This window comes from Annulohypoxylon maeteangense (genome assembly GCF_022496945.1).
Source record: "Annulohypoxylon maeteangense strain CBS 123835 unplaced genomic scaffold GGS22scaffold_20, whole genome shotgun sequence".
Taxonomy (NCBI): Eukaryota; Fungi; Ascomycota; class Sordariomycetes; order Xylariales; family Hypoxylaceae; genus Annulohypoxylon; species Annulohypoxylon maeteangense.
In genome coordinates, this window is record NW_025953267.1 from 658,398 (window position 1) to 679,127 (window position 20,730).

The window sequence follows — 20,730 nt, forward strand, 5'->3', positions numbered from 1 at the left end:
AGATATACGAAGACTAGTAGAGCTATCCTGTACGAATTGTGCTTGACAAGGGTGTCCTTTTTTGGCACATTGACGGTGATCAAATTAATGTTACCTCAAAATAGAGCTCCCATACCCACCTTGATGATATTAGCCATATTGTCCAATCCCTCCACATTTCGAGTTGTTAAGGCTCTAATGCCAAACAATCCCCCACCATAATTAAGTCTTGCCACGCGCAACAGGGAAGCTTAAACGCGCCACTACTTTCGAGCCGCCCAGAGCAGGTGTGTCCAAAGTCCTTTTATTACCCTCGACCTCGAAGCTTGGCTGGAGCTGTCTGAAGCTGGGTTTGAGGGCGGACCCCTCTATCAACTTGGAAATGGGGAGATTCCAAGCGACCCCAGTTCAGGCAACAAAAATCAGCCGGAAATTGACGAGGTTATAGTAGGAAACGAGTATCGTCTATTCCGTAACCACCTAGCCCTGTCCAAGCGACATATAAGGATTGCATCCATACCCCTCACCCCCCTTTTACTAACCATCGAAGCATACCACTTTTTAGAAACCTTCTCCTTCACCTATTGCTGATCTTACTGCGTCCGAAAATGATGCGCCACCTGACTTCCGCCCTCTTACTGGGCTCCACGGCCTATGCGTTACCGTTCGCCGAACTTTACCAGCGCCAGAACACCACTGACTGCTCGCTCAAGGACACCTACCCAGCTGTGAACTATGCCAAGCTTCCAGATCCATTCACCTTCGAGGACGGAAAGAAGGTCGCGAGCAAGGCCGACTGGGACTGCCGCCAGCAAGAGATCAGCAAGCTTCTTCAACAGTACGAGTTAGGCGCCTACCCTCCGCCCCCCGACAAAGTGGAGGCATCGCTGTCGGGTACCACTCTAGCAGTCAAGGTCACTGTCGGCTCAAAGTCCGTTACGATCAACGCTTCGATCCGCAAGCCTAGCACTAGCCCGGGACCTGCTATCGTCACCATTGGAGGCTCTTCGCTTCCGATTCCGGGTACGGTGGGAACGGTCGGCTTCAACAACGACCAGTTCGCCTCGCAGGCTTCCGGGAGCTCCCGAGGCCAGGGCGCGTTCTACACCCTCTTCGGCAACACCCACTCCGCCGGCGCCCTAACCGCGTGGGCCTGGGGTGTCGACCGTGTTATCGACGGTCTCGAGCAGGTCGGCGCCGAGGCGTCCGGCATCGACCCCAAGAGGCTCGGAACTACCGGATGCTCTCGTAATGGAAAGGGCGCTTTCGTCGTCGGCGCCCTCGCTAACCGAATCGCGCTCACCCTCCCCCAGGAGTCCGGGTCTGGTGGTGCTGCCTGCTGGCGTATTTCCGACGACGAGCACAGCAAGGGTAAGAACATCCAAACCGCCGGCGAGATCGTCGGAGAGAACGTGTGGTTCAGCAAGAACCTCGACGCCTACACGTCTAAGACCAGCACCATGCCCGAGGACCATCACATGTTGGCTGCTCTCGTCGCACCACGTGGTCTACTATCGTTCGAGAATGACATCGACTGGCTGGGCCCCGTCAGCACGACTGGCTGCATGAAGGCTGGACGTCTCATCTACAAGGGCCTCGGCGTACCTACCAACATGGGCTTCTCCCTCGTCGGAGGCCACGGTCACTGTCAATTCCCATCTTCGCAGCAGTCCGAGCTCACCGCCTACATCAATTACTTCCTCCTCGCTGGCACGACGGCGCCTCCCGAGGTCGAGAAGAGCAGCGCAAGCGTAACTATCGCCGACTGGGCTCCTTGGGAGATCCCAAGTCTCGCTTAAGCGGAGGAAATATAAGGAATTGGGAAACTGCGAAGAATGCTCCTGTATATAGATGTATTCTACACTGCTCAATATCAAGTCTGGTAGTTGAAGGGGATCGACATCGGCCACAAAATACCCATACGTGTAAAATACTGTATATACGTGAATAATGAATCAGAGGTATTCGTAAATGTGTAAGCTTCATTGTCTACTAGGTACCTAGTAGGCATCGTACCTGAGATAGGTACCGAAAATCCACAATGTCATATATGCCTTGCTTAACTACTAGGTACTAGGTACCTATGTACGCAGCCACTCATTGAGAGTGGTGGCTAGATCGTCGTCTTGAAGCCCTAGAAACCCATTCGCGCTGTTTTCTCCCTTGACTGCATTATTGGCCCCGTCAGCGTAAACATGCTTCCGTAGAAGATTAGAGAAGGCGCTGAAATCTCCCTTGCCAAGCTTCTCTAGCCCGATCTTTTCCTGCTCGGCAGTACTGGCGTGCTCTATCTTCCACTTCTCGCCTGTTTCATTTTCCAGGATCTCTAGGATCTGGTTCTGGGAGGGGTTGAATGATGCAATGGAAAGATACTGATTAGCTGTCTTTTGAGGTTGAGATAAGATGGCGACGACGGCCCTGCCGATAAATGCCAGGTTTGACCCCTGAACGGGCTCGTTGCCAGAGTCGTAGATAACTGCAGACTTTGTGTCTTTGTTGAATCCAAGGGATCCTACTCGGAGTCCCTGTGCATGATGTCCTTGTTAGTGTTATCAATATCTTGTCATCGTCTTACAAGGTTATTTGGTGTGCGTGCGTACCCAGTCGAAAAATAAACCACTTGACACGCCGTTCCACGTGAACCATGGGTTCTCTTCCGACTTTTCGATGATATAATCGAGCACCTTGATTTTACCTTGGAGAATTTTACCGATCGCAGAATCACCGACGGTTCGCGTATTTATGCCAAACTCTGACGAAATGAATCGCTTCACCTTGGCCGCGATGGCGGCATCGACAAGTGCTTTCTGGCTACCAACTGCCACGGTCGCAATAGTAGATACTAGTGCATCTTGACCTTCGAGCGAGGAGGCCAGCGATTCGACTGATTGATAATCGACCTTCTTCACCGTGGCGTTCTCCGGAAATGTAGCTGTTGAATCTTGGCGGGTGAATATAGTCACATTGAATCCGGCTTTGATTAGTTCCCGAGCAACTTCCTTTCCAACGTTACCTGAAGCCTAAGCCATAATATTAGCAAATGTTGAATAACTAGCTAGGCACCTATTGAAAATTTATTATCGGTAACTTGGGAAAAACTTTACTAACCCCAACGACAACCACGTTTTTGATTGAATTTGTCATGGTGCCCTTTTAACTTGAAAGGTAGGTACTTGCTGGTAATCATTCGCAGCGTCAAGGCCGCCTGCGAATGTATTAGTAGCTTTTTCGAATTGACTACGACAAGCCAATTGCCGGGTCTACAATGCCTATTTAAATATCAGCCGGCCTCCAAGCGGGGATCGGATGGTGATATGTTGATCCATCATGTCAATTAGGTTGCAGCTGGTAAAATTGCGACTACCAGAAGAAGCCATTACACACGATCTAACGAGGTGACGCATTGATATAATAGCGAATAGATACAGTTCTATAAAAAGTGACAAGAGATTAGCAATATCACGCCATTTAATTCCTGGGATAATACACATAATTGGACGAAGGAGTTGACCTCATAAGGGGGAGGATATTCGTAATTTCACGTGCCCTGGGACATGATTAACTTGCCTAGGTATTTTATCTATATTACTTAGTTGCCCTTTGTCCCAATGTTGGTATTCATATTTCACAGGTACCTAATTACAGCGCGGCTACCTTGTAACCTTTGCAATACCTACATACCTTACTAGTGATATCATCATTTGATACCTACCTACCTAGGTACCTAAGGTAGGTAAAAGATTTCGCGTATTAGCTATATTCATACCAGGTAAGCAACCACTAAATACCTACTTTAATGGCTGGAGATATAACAGTGATCCACTGGGTTTTAGGGGTTGAGCCACTTTTAAATCACGATGCGAAATTTTGTACCTAGACCTTTGCGTTAATATTTTTTACATTTTATTATCATTAGCATAATTAAGTACCTACCTTGTTTCACGATTAAAAACATGCGTCTATTAGGAATTATATTAATAAACCATTTCAGGTGTCAATACCTAGTAGGTACTAGGTAGGTACCTCTTAGCAATGCCCAGGAGATCATACATAGGTGGGTAGGTACATACCTAGGTACCTACCAATTGTGACGTATCGATTACGTCATATACTTATCATCAAATTACTTAAGGCGTCGGCAAGATCTCCGTTCCAGATCAACAACAGTAAATTCTTCGGAAAATAACCCAGAAAGCTGCTATCAAAACTGCGATCATGGCTTCCTCAATTAAATCGGCTTTGCTTGTCATTGACATGCAGAACTTCTTTACCACCATGACCGAAGGTGCCCTTCCGCAAGTTCAGACTCTAATTCGCCACTTCAACTTAATTAACCTCCCTGTCATATTCACTCAACATGGACATGATGAAGCCGACTTGTTAGGACCGCCTTATCTCAGTCAACTTGTTCAAAAATGGGGAGTGGATGGAAGTATTCATTTAGGCTCAAAAGATTGGGAATTGCAGGCACCAATTAAAGACCTAATGAAGGAAGAATTCGATGTTCAGATTGTGAGGAAGAACACATATGATGCATTCATCAATACTGATCTGGACGAGCGTTTGAAGAGTATGAAGGTGGAGAGAGTGGTAGTTTGCGGTTGCATGACTGACTGTTGTGTCGATACGACGGCGCGTGGGGCATTCAATCGAGGCTGGGAAACGGTGAGCTCTACTGAACTACTATTATCAATGATTACTAGGTAATTACTGATTGATATAATGATACAATGCAGTGGCTTGTCCAAGATGCTTGTGGTAGTGCAAACAAGGCTCAACACGAGGTAGGATTGGAAGGATTTAGCTTTGCTTTCGGGGATATTGTGACTACAGCAGACGCCGTTAAGTGTTTTGTACCTATATCCTAGGTACCTAGCAGCCTAGTAGGTTTAGGCGAGTATGTTCAAAGGGACAAGCCTATCATACAAATGCCAGAGATTCCCTTTTCGTCGATATTTAAGACAATCCACCAATCAGGAGTCGGTGACTAATTTCAGGCTTAGTGAGTGGAACTACTCTAGTTAGTAACTAAGTACCTATAATGTTAAACTATCTACATTCTACCAGGTAGGTCCCCCCTAGATTGAGTTTTAACAATTAACGCCAACAAAATACAATCTAGGCGAAACTTAACTCCTTCCATCCCGATTTAGCGCAATCCGAACATCTTTTCCTATATTCAACAACATTGCCAACATATCTTGCAATGCTTCTTTCTTGCTTACCCTTTACGTTGGTATTGACACCTGTCATCCAACTATCTACCTCGTTTCCTAACAACCCTTTGCTACAGTTCACGACATGTTCACCCCACGACTCAACAGACTCCGGCTTTGGTTCGACGAATGTATAATTGTGATCGAGTATATGCTGGAGTATATCGCATACGACATTGACGGCATTCTCAAGGCTCCGCGTACCGTTGCCAAAAGGCTGGTGCGGCCCAAGCACCATAAACATGTTGGGCATATCTGGAGCCATTATTCCGAGGAACGTTTTGGGTTTGTGATCGACCCATATAGCCCGACTACTCTTATCCGAGTCGCTATAGCCCAGCAGCGGACGATTGTGCTTGCCGTGAAAGTCGATAGCGCTGAAGGACCCTGTGATAGCATTAAACCCAGTTGCAAATATGAGGACATCGAGATCGTGCTTCTTGCCATCTTCAGTGTCGATTGTTGTTGCATCTACTCTCCTGATTGGCGTCTTTCTCAAGTCTACCAGTTTGATATTAGGTTGGTTGTACACCTCGAAGTATCCGCTCTCTAGGGGCACACGTCGCATTCCGAAACCATGATTTTTAGGTATGAGGGAATCTGCCACTTCAGAGTCATTAACGCGTGCCCTAATCTTTGCCGCCATAAACTCCGAGTACATGTCGTTGGCTTCACGATCAGTGTATGTATCCTTGAAAACGCCTAGCCATTTACCGAATCCCTGTTCATTGTATAGTTTCTCCCATAGTGCAAGACGTTCTTCTTGAGTTACATCACACGACTTTCGAGGGTCTGCTTGATATAAGAATCCCGAAGATGTCTTTGCACATTGGCCAAAAATAGAGTCGTATTCCTGAGCGTGCTTCTTCATCTGCTCTGGTGAGATCTCTGTGTTCCGAAGCGGGGCCGACCAATTTGCAGTCCGTTGGAATACCGTCAAAGAATCGAAATTGGATGCCTTGGCGATTGCAGTGATAGTCTGTATCCCTGTAGCACCAGTTCCGATCACACCAACTTTCTTTCCGTCAAGATCTCGCTTGACATCAAGTTCTCTTGGCCACGCCGAGGTGTGGAATGCCTGGCCTCTGAAGTGCTCGATTCCTGGAATCGCCGGAAGAGTGGGTAGGGACAGGAAGCCTAGGCAGCTGACGAAAAACCGAGCGCCATACTCACACCCGAGGCTATCGGTGAAATGCCACGTATTAGAGCCATCAAGCCATTCCGCGGATTTAATTGTGGTGTCTAGCTGGATGTCTTTGTAGAGATCGTGTTTTTCACACACACGCTGTATATATCTCAATACGTCTGGTTGCGTTGAGAAGGTCTCCTTCCAATACCACTCTTGCAAGAGTTCCTTATCCCAAGAGAATTGGTATGTTAGAGACTCCGTATCAACCCGAGCACCTGGATACTGGTTGATGTACCAGGTGCCACCCACTCCCGAGCTAGCCTCAAGAACTTTGACTCTCCAAGACGGGAAACGGTCCCGGATGTGATGAAGAGCGCAGATACCCGAAAGCCCAGCGCCAATGATTAATACATCATATTCAGCCCTAAGCTGATTTATCGACCCCATGATGACTATTATGTACTAAGTAGGTAAGTAGGTAGTCAATCGGAGAACATTATTTAGTGACAAGTATATAAATAAAGTCGTCAATAATTATTCGGATTCTAAAAGATTCGTAACAAAACAACTGGTTAATTCAAGAGATAAATATGAAATATGTGGTGGTATTTCCGATGATCTCTCGTAGTCCACGTCGTAACACTTTGAGAGTTCCCAAGGCCTCGAATTGCCTGTTTCGTCAATATGGGTTTCCATTGCCATCATCTTGTTCCGCGAATTGCTAAGAGCCGAGCCCTTCCTTGAGCATTGATAATGTGGTAATGGCCTTACTCTCGTGATCGGTCGTTAGAGTGAATCTTATCAAGCGAGTTTCTATATAGGAATGTATTACCCGTAGAAAGATAAGTATTGATATACCTATCTCTCGTTACCTAAGTAAGATTCGCGAGTGCGTGAGGTCAGGGATTACTTTCCTCATCTGTTTCCCCTCCCTCTTCTCGATTATCAAGTGGGGCTTCCCCGCATACCCCACTATACTTGCTCGATTGACCAAGCCTTAATAGGTTAGAGTTCTTACCCTCTTATATGTACTAGGGAAGTTGAAATAATTACATGGGTACTAACAAAATTTCCGCTACCTACCTGGGCGCTGGGTTATATGATTCAAAGGTCTCGGACATGGCAGAGTACTGGGTACGTACGTATGTATCTAGTAGACATGATGATACTGCCATCAAAATACCTAGTAGGTACTTACTAGGTAGGTATTCTTATGTACGGGACAACTAATAGCCAGGTACCTAGTAGGTAATCATTAGATCGGTATGGATCTGACAATGCTATCCAGTATATATTATCTTTTGAATCTAAATAATTAAACATGTGTCGAAACCTATAGGTGCTAGGCATCTATCTACTACTATATATCCACTTCACCTTTCAGTATATCCACCGTCAACCATAAGCGCGGTGCCTGTAACGAAAGAACTCCTACCACCTGCAAGATAAACAACGCCATCAGCAATTTCTTGAGGCTTTCCCACCCGCATCATCGGCACCGCCGTCATCACCCTTTCTTCCATCGCCTTGAAAACCCCCGGATTCTTCGTCGTCAAAGGCGTCTCGGTATATCCTGGGCATACTGCATTAATCCTTAACCCGTCTTTTGCGTAATCCTCAGAGGCAGACCGAGTCAGTCCCAAAACTCCAGCCTTCGAGGCGGCATAAGCAGTTGACAAAGGAATGCCAGCGACGGATTGAATGGATCCAAAGAGTACAATCGAGCCTCTTTGCAACGGACGTCGATCAATGGACGATAGGATCGGTTCTTGCTTCAACATGATCTGGGCCACTGCCTTTAATATGATGAGAGATCCCGTAAGATTGATATTTAGAATGCGCTGCCAGTCGTCGAGACGCGCAAATGCGGCACCACCTTCATGCTTCATGGCAATGCCTGCGGCGTTCGCGACGTAGTCTAACCGTCCAAATTCTTCGACGACCGCCTTAACGGATTGATTGACTTGATCCTCATTCGATATATCGACTTGGTGTATCACAATACGACAAGTATTGCCCCCGGAGTTGTGTTGCTTCTCTTCTATCTCTGCTTTGACCGCTAACAGGGATTCGAGATTGATATCAAACAGGGCAACTCCGGCAGCACCATCCCGAGCAAATGTGTTTGCGCATGCTCTACCTATTCCTGAAGCCGCCCCAGTTACCAAAGCAAAACCTGGGACATCCATTATAGAGATCGTTGCCGGGGTCGGGTGGCGAGAGAGGGGACTAGACAATTAGATAGGTAAGAGTTAAGAGCAATTCTTATGGAGGAGGAATATGTACTTTAGTCTTGTCTAAGATACTAACGCGAGAAAAATAGAATTGATACCTAAGGTTCGCATTAATATAGATGATTTGAAGTAAAAACCCCAAGGAAATAAGAGAGCGTCGCAAGAGTATGAGATACGAGCACCCCACACACGACTAGACCCCGGCTGACCCCGTTCTACCTATTCTTCTGGATAGTAAACTGCATCATTACCTAACTAATTGAGTATCTGCTTATCATTCATTATAAGAGGAAAGTTTCCTCGGATTCCTCTAGCTTGGATCGATATCGCCTAGGAGTTGCTTTATCGCCTCCCAGACCTTAATCAGTCATCACTAACATGCCTACCTAGGTAGATACTTGATTGACTTTTTTCCTAGATATTTATTTAGCACGATACGCTACGTTTTATTGGAAAGTATCTCAATTCGTGGATTCATTGGATACCTAGTTACCTACTAGGTACCTACCTAGTACGTAGTAGACAGCAGTTAGCGACTGTACGCGGGGCACTTGGTACCTATCCAAGCCCACAATGAATCTCACAGGCATCTAATGAGGTACTGTAACATACCTAGGTACTACTAGGTAGGTAGGTAGGTATTGTAGGTACCTACGAACAACGCTAATTCAAGAAGCGTACGCCACCTCGTCGCTGTCGCTAATATGAACTGCCATGTCCCAGTATAATGTCAAGATTGAATTTGCTAGGTAATCAAACATGAGACTATAATTGATATCATGTAAATATCTTTCTATGTTACAATCTCCTCTTTGTGTTTATAAAGTTAGGTACCTTGTAATGTTTGTTAGGTAAATTCTACCCTTGCCTACCTGAGATGAACCGATTCTTTAACTTCTTGATCAGGCCAACTCCAGCTGAATTCATCGCTTCATCTGCTTGGCCCTGTGATACATCTGCTTCAACCACACTTAAACCTGAAGTTAAATCGACGTCCTGTGGACTATACATCCATGGGTCATTTCGACCAGCAGTAAGCTTGTGTCCAAGCCAGATGACTAGGAAGATGGGAATTCCAATGTATGATGTCAAGAATCCGCTCACAGACCATTTTCCGGGAAGGAAAACAGTGAAACCATTGAGCAACAGCAAAACCGCAAAGAGGATCATGCAGATCCAGGCCGCAAACGGCTGGGCTCGTGACTTGTAAGGTGATGCGATGCCTTGAATATCGCATGCTTTGCGAAATCTCAGGAAGGTGACGCAGCAAACAATCCAAGATGTGTATCCTGCAGTGTTCGTGATACTTATGAACCAGTTGAACGCAACTCCTGTACCTGAATTGCAAACCATATAAGCCAAAGGTACAAAGAGGCAGGCCGTGAGAACAGCATAGATCGGTACACCCCAGCGGTTGCATCGGGTGAATATCTGGGGTGCATGTCCGGAGACCGCAAGTGAATACAACGAACGGCCCGACATGAATAGATACGAGTTTCCGGCAGAGCAGGCACTTGAGAGGATTCCTGCGTTCACAATAGACGGGAGTATCTCGATACCCGCATTGCGAATAGCAATAACCCACGGTGACGCGTTCGCATTCCCAGCCCCGGAGACGAGCCCTGAAGAATTCGAGGCGCATATGGCCCCGATGGCGGCAGCGCCAAGGACATAAAAGAAGATCAAGCGATAGAAGAACTGCCGCGACGCTATTGGGAGATTCTTCCGCGGGTTCTTCATTTCTCCCGACGTGACGATAATTAATTCAGGACTGAAATAAAATGAGAAGCCGGACAATATCCAAACATAAATAAAAGCGACAAGGCGACCACGCGAGCCGGGTTCGATATACGCATTAACAGCTCCAGGATCAGACCAGTAGCGAAAACCGAGTCGATCATGGGAAGGACCTCCACCGAGCATCAAGACGAGTGACAATATTAGTAAACCTATTATGAGGATAACTTTGATGCCGGCGAAGTAGAATTCGGTTTCGGCGTAGATATGGACAGGACAAAGGTTGAGCCCGATGATGAGTACCATGAATATCGTGATCCAAACCGCAACGTGCACGTTGTTTGGCCAGTAATTGATGAGGATTGTTCCTGCAGTAATCTCGTAGGCGGCAAGGATACCGAATGAATAGAAATAAAGGTAACCGAGCGCGACACCTAGAGATTTCGACACGTAACGACTGCAGTGCATCGACATCGAGGCTCCGGAAAGAGGTAAATGAGTACCGACCTAACGAACTCAGAAGTCAGTACACCTTCATCTCATCGCAGGTCTTGTGAGATGAAATCTCTTTTCCCTAACTCACCTCGACGACAGCTGTAACAATGCCGTATACCATAAGAGACATGATGATATATGCCACAAGAAGAAATGCCGGCCCCCCTACAGCAAGAGCCTGACCACTGGCAATGAAGAGAGACGTCCCAACGCTTCCTCCAATGGCTATCATCTGAGCTTGGCGTGATTTAATGCCTCGCTTGGTGCCGAGCGGCTCGACAACTTGCCCATCGCGGGCACTCTGTGTCGGAGAGAGGGCGATCGTCTTCTCGACATCCTTGCCTTGACCTTGATATTCAACGCCGGGAGACATTGTCATGACGTGCTTGTTGGATAGAGGCCGTCGTTAAAATGCAAGCATAGAAGATACTACCTAGGTACTAGATAGGTATGAACTTTGTCGAGATACATCAGATCTATAAATGTGTTCGCTTTATATTTCAGTCGTGCTTGTTAACGTCGCCTAAATCTGAGAGCACACAGCTATGCCTTTATGGAATGAAGTTTCTTATGTCATCTAGAGTTGCGCGTAATTATACCTGGGTACCTAGGTAGGTGACTAATATCGACAGCGGTCATATCTCCAAACGCATTATCTACGTCTATAGTCCTTGGCAACGGCCCGGTCACGACCTTGGTTAGTTAACGTTAGTCAATCACCCCCAGCCGTAGATATACGAAGTAATGTTCCGGACATCCATACTAGCCTATAAAACCCCTTATCGGGTAAAACGGAGCCTTCCAAGGGTTAGAACGATTAGAGACACTAAATAGAGACCTTGGGGGAAACTTTCCTGTTCCGAAAGCCCCACATTGGAGCCATCGTGTCCCCTTTAGAAAGCCCACGGATCCCGAGCAGTTGGACTGTCTTGTCATGAGGAAAGTTTCCTCGACGATGTAGTTCTCAAACATATGACTAACCGACAGCTATGGCAGGGGCTGACTGTATCGCTATTCGATCATTCGGAGGTTGTGATACTGTGAGTGTTATCCCATCCAATTTTCACCCCCAACCCATATTTTTTTACGATCGTGTGATCGCTTTTCAAACCAAGCTAATATTAGCTTAGTGCCGAAGTCGACGGGTCAAATGTGACGAAGCTAGGCCTTTCTGTCTTCTTTGTAGGACGACAGGTCTGACTTGCCAAGGCTATGGGAAAAACATATTTTTCGCATCCGACGGCGACGACGGCGATGACGACATCACTGGGAAAGGGGGTCGCTTTCGGCGGCTTCTTTTCACTGAGGCAGAACGTAGGGATATGAGCCGGCGGCTTACTTCGAGCATACCGCCACCTTTAGTAGCATCGCAGCTTTCGCACCTAGAAGAACAATGCGCGAAAGCCACCCCCGGAGAGGTTATCGAACTGCTAGATGGGCCATTTGGTGTGTTCCGGGCTTTCCTTACTCAGAGAAGCCATACCCAACTCGAAATTCCGCATTCGAGGCATTCACCAGAAGAAGTGGTCGACGATCCTGCTATGAACCAGGATTGGTCATCTGATCTTTTGGATACTATCTTTGACAGCTCTACACAAGAACTTTTACCTCCTACATCGAGTATCTACAATATCACCGATATAACTGACGCGGACGCAACTTCAGAAGAGCTTCGCGAAATGGAACCAACGATTGAAGTGAAAAATACACATCTCTGCATTACCGGCCAGGGGGCCTTCGGAGACCTATCGTCATCGTCCGGCGACTGTTTTTCGTCTAGTACCATAGACTTCGGCATCAATTCATTTACCACCTACGACCCTATGACGGCACTCATGGGTGTTCCCACACCAATCCCCGGGGACGCCGTGTTTCTACTCAAACATTACACTTCCAACATCGTGAACTTCATCACCCCATTCGGCCATACCAAGACACCGTGGCATACCCTATTCATCCCTCACGTTAAGAGCTGCCTGGCTGCCTTGACAATGGGTGAAAATCTAACCTATGCGAGCTTGACGATATTCTTCGGTACCTTGGCAATTAGTGCCTCTAGCCTCGGAAGAAAGACACAGGACCAGTCGTCGATATGGCTCGAACGAGCAAAGGTGTACGAAAGGAAAGCTCGCGAATACTGCCGAGCAACATTGGAGACGGCTTATTATATACCAAAATTGGCCAAGTATAAGACTATATTGATGGCTCTTCTTACCCTCGTTCACCTATATAGCGTTACCGGGAGGCGAAAACGCGTTGACTTTTATTTCGTAGAGGCCGAAAAGTTCATCCGTCTCAGAGGTTTAAGTCGTCAAAAGTCGCGCAAAGTACGCTTGCTTCATCACTGCTACGCATTCCAACGAGTGTTCTACGAGAGTCTATGCATCAGCAACAATAATCCCCATCGGCACGAAGTTCAAAGAGCTATAGAATCAAGTGATTCCATTGTCTACAGCCAGGATAGCCTTTCCTTCCAGGTATCCCGATGGCGTGATCTAGCTCAGGAGATGCTCAAATCGAAAACTCGGGAAGAGGGAGAGAATGACTTGCATCTTGAGCGGCCCGGGATGTGGCCCGCCACGTTATATCCCGAGATCTACGGTGTCCCCGAACCGTTGATCTACCTACTGTCATGCATAATACGGCTAGGGAAGGAGAAGGACAGCGTCGGGCAAGGCGTCGCACAAACGGGCTCGGATATCGCCGAATTTTTAAGTCGTGCGAAGAATCTTGAGAACTGCATAAAGCAACATCGAGAGCAGGGGAGTACCTCAGCTTTTCAACTTCAGTACTCAGAAATGGCGAAAGTAGACCACCTCGCGAACATAATTAGCGCGGTACAGAATGCGTTGGCGATCTACTTTTACCGCCGCATTTACGACATAGATTCGGCGCTACTTCAGCCCATGGTCTCAAATGTACTTGAATCACTCACGCGCCATCAATGTGATGGTTCCGGGATCGCAGGTGGTTCTTTGAGTCTCATCTGGCCGGCATTCATAGCTGCTTGCGAAACTGAAGACGCTACAATGCAGACCGCATTCTCGGACTGGTTTGAAACGTGCATGCGTAGTAGCGGCCTTGATACATTTACGGTCACGATGAAGACCATTAGAGAAGCTTGGAGAGAAAAACCCTGCTCTCGAAACTCGTGCGTGTCGTGGATCGATATGGCTAAACGCAAGCCTGGATAATAATAGAATTTCCTCATGTCCATGTGCACTCTTTATCTGTTTATCTAATGAATAAAGAGGCCGTTTGACTTCACAATATTAAATCAACAGAACTTGGTGACGGCTATGATGGAGGTAGCATTCTAAATCATCTTCTACAATTAGGTACCTAGGTATGTTAGTCGTTGCTATGAGCAAGGTAGACCATTCTACTAGGTAGTAACCGGGTATATACCTACCTAGGTACATAGCTAATTACCTATAGCGACTTGCTTCATTGACGGTCTCCGCATCATAGTGAATGATGAATTAAGAAGGTAGGTACCTAGGTAGTATCAAATTATAAGGGGAAGAACCATCCTACGCACGCATGGACATTACTATCAATTGCGGTCATCTAGCATGCGGTTCGTCTAACCTATCTAGTCCGTTCTTCTAGATAACAATGGATTACTTGCCTATTTCAATAGTAGATCCATATGGTATTGACTAAAAGGAACTTATGGAATCACCCCCGCATCTCAAATTCCAAATCAAATAAGGAGCATGTTCCGGACAATTTTAGGGATATCTCTTCCTATAACCTACCTACTAGGTACCGAATTAAACAAGCGAAATTTTCGCATTTACCTCAACCCGATACTAGGTACTAGGTAGTTGGACCCTGGGAAAACGAGACGTTTATAGATACCTACCTACTTAACTATGTCTGCGTTTGATGGTAAAATTGTACGTACCCTCATTGTACATCATCAAGCGTGGAAATGAGTTGGTATAAAGTTTAACCCCTAATCTCATATAGATTGCTATTACGGGCGCCGCATCTGGCATGGGTCTTGCTACCGCAAGACTCCTTGCCTCTCGCGGTGCGGTAATTTCTCTCGCTGATATCAACGAGGCCGCCGTAAAAGAGGCAACAGCGTCATTACCGGAAAATGACGACTACAAACAGCACATGTACACTGTTGTGGATGTACGAGATAGTCGGTCGGTTGACGCATGGATTGATATCACGGTTCAGAAGTTGGGAAAACTAGACGGAGCTGTCAATATGGCCGGCATCATTAAGCACGCAGTCCCAGTGGTCGAGTCAACGGACGAAGATTGGGATTTTACCTTTGCAGTCAACGTGCGGGGAGTTTTCGCCTGTCTACGAGTGAGAGCATTACTTTTATCCCCTTGTACCATCCTCCCTATCCCCCCTTTTCCTTCTCCTCCCGAGGCTTACAAACCACCGATTTGGAGTTTTGTCCATCCATGCCGCCTGGAAGATGAATTGCTAGAATTATTTACTGACTACTAGGTACTATACCTGCAGGCTCAGATTAAGGCGATGACAGCTGGAGGTAGTATCGTAAGATATACTCGCTCATTAGCCGTAATTTGACAGTCCGCCTGGTATTGATCTCGGACAGGTTTCCGCCGCAAGCGTCTTCGGTCAATTCGGTGCTCCCGGGAACGCTGCATACTGCGCCAGCAAAGCTGCTGTAATCGGACTCACGCGAACGGCAGCAAAAGAAAACCAAAATGTCCGAATAAACTGTGTCTCGCCAGGTATGTATGTCACACTAACGTGTTTGAGAGAGAATTAAGCTTAATACGATGCAAAGGTTCCGTAAGAACACCACTCTCGGATGGGGAAGATCTAGAAGTTGTGAAGCGCAATCTTCAGCACACGGCACAGAAGCGAAGAGCTGAGCCAGACGAGATAGCACGTGTGATAGCTTTCTTGCTGAGCGACGAGGCTTCATTCGTAACTGGAGCAGTTTACAACGTCGACGGGGGGTGGGTCTGCTAAAGTCTGTACCCGATTTAGTTGACAATAGGTGGTAAGCTGCCCCGGTGAACTCCAATTCCCGACTGACAGCGGCCATCCACTATAACGTGGTGGATGGACTACTATTTTTCGATTGAGTACTAGGTATACTGCTACACGGGTACCTACTAACTTACTTAGTAGATAGGTACTTAGGTAGGTACATAAATTACCTACCTACCTAATTATTTGTCACTTGCGATTATGCACTGAGCACCTAGCGATATGCAAGCAAGATAATGCTATTTATTTTCTTTGTCTTTAAAAATGAATGTAACATTTGTAAATTCGTTTCTGATTCCTCCTTAATTATTACCTACCACTAGGTAGTTACTTAAGGTATTTAAATAAGGTAGAACTCGTTTTAACGCCCCCAAAGTCAATGTCCTTCATGAAATCTGTAAATGAACGAAAATACTACATATATCTCCGTAGCTATTTCCACGTATCGAGTCCAGTATTAACAATGCTCAAACGATCCTGAAAACTTGAATTAGCAACTGTCGCTGAGAATATAAAGTTGAGGAGTAGAGGGAGGTAAACGAAACAGGAAACAAGAAAATTTAGGGACTTACAATGATCCATGTCGGAAAATATGTCGTGAGAACTCTAATAGTGGTCGAGAACTTTCCGCATGAGACTTTCCCAGTTGCACCACCCAGAACCCTAGCGACAAGCACGCGAGCAAAAACTTCAGGGGTGTCTTTCTGACCAGAGACGTCATTTCCTGTCACCCTTGCCCCTATCTGCTTTTCTATCGGACCATACACTGAGCCAGGCGATAGTTCGTAGTGTGCAGGGGCATTGTTAAAAATATTGGTCTTTACGGCACCTACGTTGATGGTGACCACACGTACACCAAGCGGCTGTAGCTCTAGACGCAGGCACTCACTGACGGTGACGAAGGCAGACTTAGAACCAGCGTAGAACCCTGTTTTCGGATAAAGGTCTAAGTCAGCAGAATATTTAGAATGCATGGGTGTGCGGAGTTCGCGAAGACTAATAACTTACCCATCCAAGGTGGAGACATCAACGCGGTGATAGAAGTCATATTAACGACACAACCCTCGGCTGCGATAAGCAAAGGAGCGAAGGCTTGGACCATAGCGATTGCCCCGAACAAATTGACTTCGAACATATCCCTAGCCTGTTTTAAGTTGGAATCAAGTAGCGGGTTGAGGACTTGCAGGCCAGAGTTGTTGACAAGGTAGTCTAACTTGCCCCCCGTCGCGCCGGAGACGATGGGCACGACAGCTGTGATAGACCCGGGCGAAGTGACATCTAGGGGCAGCACTGTGACGTTGGGGAGATCTTTGAGGGGGGCTACCTTCGATAACGAACGTGCAGTAGCGAAAACACGTAGGCCATTGGCTTGAAACTCCTTAGCTAACGCGTAACCTATACCTCCCTCGCTACAGCCCGTGATAAGGACCGATTTCTTGGCCGACATGGTTAATATAATATTTAGAGATCTATTACTTCGTGTTGGACATGAGAGCAGAATCTTATAAGGGGGCGAGAAAAGAACTTGTTATAATAATAGCGAGAGAAGATAGGTATATAATATACTATTAGAACCGATGATATGTAGAAATTTGACTATTACCTAGGTACCATCTTTAACCGAAAACATCGGTACCATGGCGGAGACTTTAAAATATTGTACTATAAAATTTGGTCCGGTTTGCCTCTGAGAATTCCACCTGTCGGCAGCAGGTACCATGTATAAAGTCATCTCAGACGGTCTCAGAACTCCGCACATTTAGGACCTGGTCCACAAACTCCGCAAGTTCACACCCCGGCCACCCGGCCTTCATCTCCGCAAACCTGCCAAAACCATCCGCCAAGAGGGTCTTGTCCACTTTTAACTAGAGGGGTGCGTTATGAGTGACGGCCTAGCATAGAGGAAAGAACTTACCTAGGTAAGGTTAAAAAATATCTCCTTTCAATTTCTTTGTGACAGAAACTTGTATAGTAGATAACCATTTTTCCTTGGGAGGTTTATATACCTTGTAATTAGGTAATATACTTGGAATTCAGACCTATTGTCTCCAATACGCCTAGTTACTTAAAAGCTGACCTTGGAACCTAACTGCTTACTTTCTAACGGCGCTGCCTGAGTGGTTGTCACTTTCCCCTCTGGAATTCAACGGGATACCTGAAAAGTCTCTTTGTACCATTGAACCTCAACAACTCTCTATCATAATGAGTCATGGAGAGAGTCACCTCTCAAGTCCGTCCCGTCCTGTGAATTTGTGCTGGTGTTTAGTCTTCCAAAGTCAGGGACCTAGAGTGACAATATTCATCAGTGTGGCCCCGCCAGGTATGTACGACGGGAGACGGTTAATGTGAGATTTATGTTTTATACACGTCAATTAAAAATAACGGTTGCGATTGTAGGTGGACCAAAAGTAAAGACTCACTAACCTTAGCTAACTCTGAGTAGTTACTCACTTACTATTATCTGTTTAAATTAACAAGATCAGCAATTGTTACGAAAGCCTCCTTTGTTCTCTCACAATCCCTTTTTCGAATATAGCTGATTAAATGGAAATAAATGACATGTTATTGAACAAGGAAACGCCGCTAGAATGTATAACAACATAAATATAAGGACTTCCTACGGAACATCTAAAGATACTTGTTCCAGGCTTCTTACCTAACTACTAAGTTGAACATGTCTTCGGAAACAGAATTTAGAACGTATGAAAATGGCTTCGATCAAGCTTCCTCATATCGAGAGAAGTTGAAGCACATTCAAGATTTGACACCAATTGACGAGCCACTCATCTCATGGGACGGCTTTCGCGGAAGATCACCACGCGAGTACTTGAGGCCGCCTGTTTTACCCTACGGCCGACAGGCTGCAGAATGGCAAAATGCCCTTTCCGGTGGACAAGAAGTGCCACAATTCCGAACTACTCCACAGGTGCCACCTATTCGTCAGGACGCACCCACTATGGTCTTGATTTTTTATCCTCGCCCGGATCAAGATGATGCAAGACCTATACATCAGAGCCTCTCTTACCTAAAGAGAATTGAACGCATAGCTAAGATGGGAGAGCAAACCATCCTCTATATTCCGCCCGAGCTTACGGAAACAATCCGCGCTATGCGTCCAGACCCGCATTGGTACATAGTAGACTCATATGCTACTGTTTGGGACATACCAACGAACGATTATCAGCGCGATAACTTCGCAAATGAACAGCCGAAACTTTTCCGGGAGTTTGACGGTTATAGCGATGCTGATGGTGAGCTAAGACCTGTAGACCGATACAACCGTGCCCATCACAGTGCCGTTTGTAACGCCAAGGCATTCATCATGTACGACGCAGTTATGCGTAATCCCTTTGGTTCTAACCGGTGGATGTACGTAGACGCAGGGTTCCTCTTTGATGATGGCCCCAAAGACTCTGATGGAATGATCTGGGGCGACCTCCTTAAGAGCGGCCTCGACGAGGCAAAGATGGATCGTGCCATTAGCATCGCACGCGACACGGGGGTAGTTATGGGAGAATATTCCCACCGAGACGGCTGCCCGGACATTGACGACGAATGTTGGAGCAATCCTAGAAGGACCTGGCGCAGCCGCCAGTTCATTGCCAATGTCTACGTAGGCAGCTCACTCGGGATGCTGAACTACAGCGTACGCTTCATGCAGACGGTGGATGATATGGATGCCAACGGCTTCTATACTGCGCGGGAAGAATTCGTCGTACCCTTTGTCGTGCTTCGATATCCTAACTCGGTTTTCTCTATCCCGTGGTTTCCCTTGCCCCGCCGCCTCGATTATCGTTGGCAGTTCCCCGGGAAGATGGTGTTTTCTCGTGTTGGTGGCCCTCAGTCAGTACCCCCTATTGTGGACCCAATCGCTACGTTATATGTCCGCGAATATGTACCGAGTCGACAGAGCCTCCCCGCAGGTGGGATTTATGTCACGTCCCCAAGTGATTACCGAGAATGGGAAATCCGCCATGGGCTAATGATGAACGAAAAAAAGTAAATAATCGTTGAAACGGGAAAGAGTTAAAAGGCAGTAACTTTAATGACATAATAATATTCTCGTACTTAACGATATAATACTTTTTTAATTTAGTAATTATTTACATAAATATTTAGTAAATTTTTAATAAAGGACTTTTATTTATTTATTACGTATTTTTTTACCTATAAATTAACAAAATTCGATAATATATTTAGAGTAATACTGCTTGCGCTGTATCATTTTGGCTGGTACGCGCGCTGATTCGAACCCACTGCTGATTGTACTGAAATCCCACTTTGTACTCGATCAACTTCGACGTCCTTTTCTCCCTTCTGATCAAAGTTTCAGCTTCCGAAACCTGGTTCAATCGAAAGCGCTCGATCTGAAGTATCTTCTATCCCATTTGCAGATATTCAAATCCAAATCTGATTGTAAGATTCGAGGTAAAAAGCTGGCTGTGCTTCGATAGATTCGAGTCAATCTCAGTCAGCTTCAAGTTCAGTCGCATCCCGTCGCTTCAGTCCCCATTTGATTCTGGTGCAGACTGCGCCATTCGAGAGCAATGGAATGGTGGTAATTATCGAACTTTTGAACCTGTTTTGATTGCGCAACAATTGATCAAAGATTCGATACTGGGAAAAGATACAAATCCAGGAATTAGCCTCACAAGCTTAAATCGGAGGACTTCAGCTTCCACCCAGTTTGTATGAGACAATATGTACACCTGTCGCCGGCGTTTTTCCGGCCTATACAGCGCAACAACTAGCGCGTTAGGGTTAGGGTTAGGGTTAGGGTTAGGGTTAGGGTTAGGGTTAGGGTTAGGGTTAGGGTTAGGGTTAGGGTTAGGGTTAGGGTTAGGGTTAGGGTTAGGGTTAGGGTTAGGGTTAGGGTTAGGGTTAGGGTTAGGGTTAGGGTTAGGGTTAGGGTTAGGGTTAGGGTTAGGGTTAGGGTTAGGGTTAGGGT

General features: G+C 46.3%; 10 protein-coding genes across 10 annotated transcripts; 5 read left to right on the forward strand and 5 right to left on the reverse strand.

Annotated features, from left to right (window-relative positions):
• Positions 1–194: 194 nt before the first annotated feature.
• Positions 195–1,875, forward strand: GGS22DRAFT_173097 (carbohydrate esterase family 15 protein). Its single transcript, XM_047962870.1, has one exon. It carries the CDS (start codon positions 588–590, stop codon positions 1,776–1,778), a length of 1,191 nt encoding a protein of 396 aa, XP_047815232.1. The 5' UTR covers positions 195–587; the 3' UTR covers positions 1,779–1,875.
• Positions 1,876–1,945: 70 nt separating this feature from the next.
• GGS22DRAFT_173100 (NAD(P)-binding protein) lies at positions 1,946–3,320 on the reverse strand. The gene is made up of 3 exons (XM_047962871.1): positions 3,088–3,320; positions 2,580–2,999; positions 1,946–2,504 (listed from the first exon to the last, which is right to left on the reverse strand). Exons 1-3 carry the CDS (start codon positions 3,121–3,123, stop codon positions 2,061–2,063), a joined length of 900 nt encoding a protein of 299 aa, XP_047815233.1. The 5' UTR covers positions 3,124–3,320; the 3' UTR covers positions 1,946–2,060.
• An 839-nt stretch (positions 3,321–4,159) lies between these two features.
• On the forward strand, positions 4,160–4,922 carry GGS22DRAFT_173101 (Isochorismatase hydrolase). The gene is made up of 2 exons (XM_047962872.1): positions 4,160–4,644; positions 4,716–4,922. Exons 1-2 carry the CDS (start codon positions 4,195–4,197, stop codon positions 4,845–4,847), a joined length of 582 nt encoding a protein of 193 aa, XP_047815234.1. The 5' UTR covers positions 4,160–4,194; the 3' UTR covers positions 4,848–4,922.
• Positions 4,836–6,878, reverse strand: GGS22DRAFT_197106 (putative flavoprotein). Its single transcript, XM_047965935.1, has 2 exons — positions 5,098–6,878; positions 4,836–4,985 (listed from the first exon to the last, which is right to left on the reverse strand). The coding sequence occupies exon 1, from the start codon at positions 6,769–6,771 to the stop codon at positions 5,098–5,100; it is 1,674 nt and encodes a 557-aa protein (XP_047815235.1). The 5' UTR covers positions 6,772–6,878; the 3' UTR covers positions 4,836–4,985.
• A 753-nt stretch (positions 6,879–7,631) lies between these two features.
• GGS22DRAFT_173105 (putative oxidoreductase) lies at positions 7,632–8,695 on the reverse strand. The gene has a single exon (XM_047962873.1). The coding sequence runs from the start codon at positions 8,511–8,513 to the stop codon at positions 7,698–7,700; it is 816 nt and encodes a 271-aa protein (XP_047815236.1). The 5' UTR covers positions 8,514–8,695; the 3' UTR covers positions 7,632–7,697.
• Positions 8,696–9,226: 531 nt separating this feature from the next.
• GGS22DRAFT_197109 (AAT family amino acid transporter) lies at positions 9,227–11,306 on the reverse strand (the record flags this gene model as incomplete). The annotated part of the gene is made up of 3 exons (XM_047965936.1): positions 10,879–11,306; positions 9,431–10,802; positions 9,227–9,267 (listed from the first exon to the last, which is right to left on the reverse strand). Exons 1-3 carry the CDS (start codon positions 11,167–11,169, stop codon positions 9,227–9,229), a joined length of 1,704 nt encoding a protein of 567 aa, XP_047815237.1. The 5' UTR covers positions 11,170–11,306.
• Positions 11,307–11,779: 473 nt separating this feature from the next.
• GGS22DRAFT_197114 (arginine metabolism regulation protein II) lies at positions 11,780–13,984 on the forward strand (the record flags this gene model as incomplete). Its single annotated transcript, XM_047965937.1, has 2 exons — positions 11,780–11,830; positions 11,921–13,984. 2 exons carry the CDS (start codon positions 11,780–11,782, stop codon positions 13,982–13,984), a joined length of 2,115 nt encoding a protein of 704 aa, XP_047815238.1.
• A 569-nt stretch (positions 13,985–14,553) lies between these two features.
• Positions 14,554–15,896, forward strand: GGS22DRAFT_173110 (uncharacterized protein). Its single transcript, XM_047962875.1, has 5 exons — positions 14,554–14,692; positions 14,766–15,119; positions 15,282–15,317; positions 15,379–15,517; positions 15,574–15,896. The coding sequence occupies exons 1-5, from the start codon at positions 14,669–14,671 to the stop codon at positions 15,759–15,761; spliced, it is 741 nt and encodes a 246-aa protein (XP_047815239.1). The 5' UTR covers positions 14,554–14,668; the 3' UTR covers positions 15,762–15,896.
• A 318-nt stretch (positions 15,897–16,214) lies between these two features.
• GGS22DRAFT_192494 (oxidoreductase) lies at positions 16,215–17,229 on the reverse strand (the record flags this gene model as incomplete). Its single annotated transcript, XM_047965272.1, has 3 exons — positions 16,215–16,259; positions 16,355–16,710; positions 16,791–17,229. The coding sequence occupies 3 exons, from the start codon at positions 17,227–17,229 to the stop codon at positions 16,215–16,217; spliced, it is 840 nt and encodes a 279-aa protein (XP_047815240.1).
• Positions 17,230–18,456: 1,227 nt separating this feature from the next.
• Positions 18,457–19,785, forward strand: GGS22DRAFT_192495 (uncharacterized protein; the record flags this gene model as incomplete). Its single annotated transcript, XM_047965273.1, has 1 exon — positions 18,457–19,785. One exon carries the CDS (start codon positions 18,457–18,459, stop codon positions 19,783–19,785), a length of 1,329 nt encoding a protein of 442 aa, XP_047815241.1.
• Positions 19,786–20,730: the final 945 nt, after the last annotated feature.

Excerpts from the sequence above, each read along its gene's own strand:
- GGS22DRAFT_173097 (XM_047962870.1), top strand. The coding sequence starts at position 588 with ATGATGCGCCACCTGACTTCCGCCCTCTTACTGGGCTCCACGGCCTAT.
- GGS22DRAFT_173100 (XM_047962871.1), bottom strand. The coding sequence starts at position 3,123 with ATGACAAATTCAATCAAAAACGTGGTTGTCGTTGGG. Across the intron at positions 3,000-3,087 it reads AAAACGTGGTTGTCGTTGGG|GCTTCAGGTAACGTTGGAAA; the intron begins GTTAGTAAAGTT and ends ATTATGGCTTAG. Across the intron at positions 2,505-2,579 it reads GTGGTTTATTTTTCGACTGG|GGACTCCGAGTAGGATCCCT; the intron begins GTACGCACGCAC and ends CATCATGCACAG.
- GGS22DRAFT_173105 (XM_047962873.1), bottom strand. The coding sequence starts at position 8,513 with ATGGATGTCCCAGGTTTTGCTTTGGTAACTGGGGCGGCTTCAGGAATA.
- GGS22DRAFT_197106 (XM_047965935.1), bottom strand. The coding sequence starts at position 6,771 with ATGGGGTCGATAAATCAGCTTAGGGCTGAATATGATGTATTAATCATT.
- GGS22DRAFT_173101 (XM_047962872.1), top strand. The coding sequence starts at position 4,195 with ATGGCTTCCTCAATTAAATCGGCTTTGCTTGTCATTGACATGCAGAAC. Across the intron at positions 4,645-4,715 it reads TCAATCGAGGCTGGGAAACG|TGGCTTGTCCAAGATGCTTG; the intron begins GTGAGCTCTACT and ends GATACAATGCAG.
- GGS22DRAFT_173110 (XM_047962875.1), top strand. The coding sequence starts at position 14,669 with ATGTCTGCGTTTGATGGTAAAATT. Across the intron at positions 15,120-15,281 it reads GAGTTTTCGCCTGTCTACGA|GCTCAGATTAAGGCGATGAC; the intron begins GTGAGAGCATTA and ends CTATACCTGCAG. Across the intron at positions 15,518-15,573 it reads AATAAACTGTGTCTCGCCAG|GTTCCGTAAGAACACCACTC; the intron begins GTATGTATGTCA and ends TACGATGCAAAG.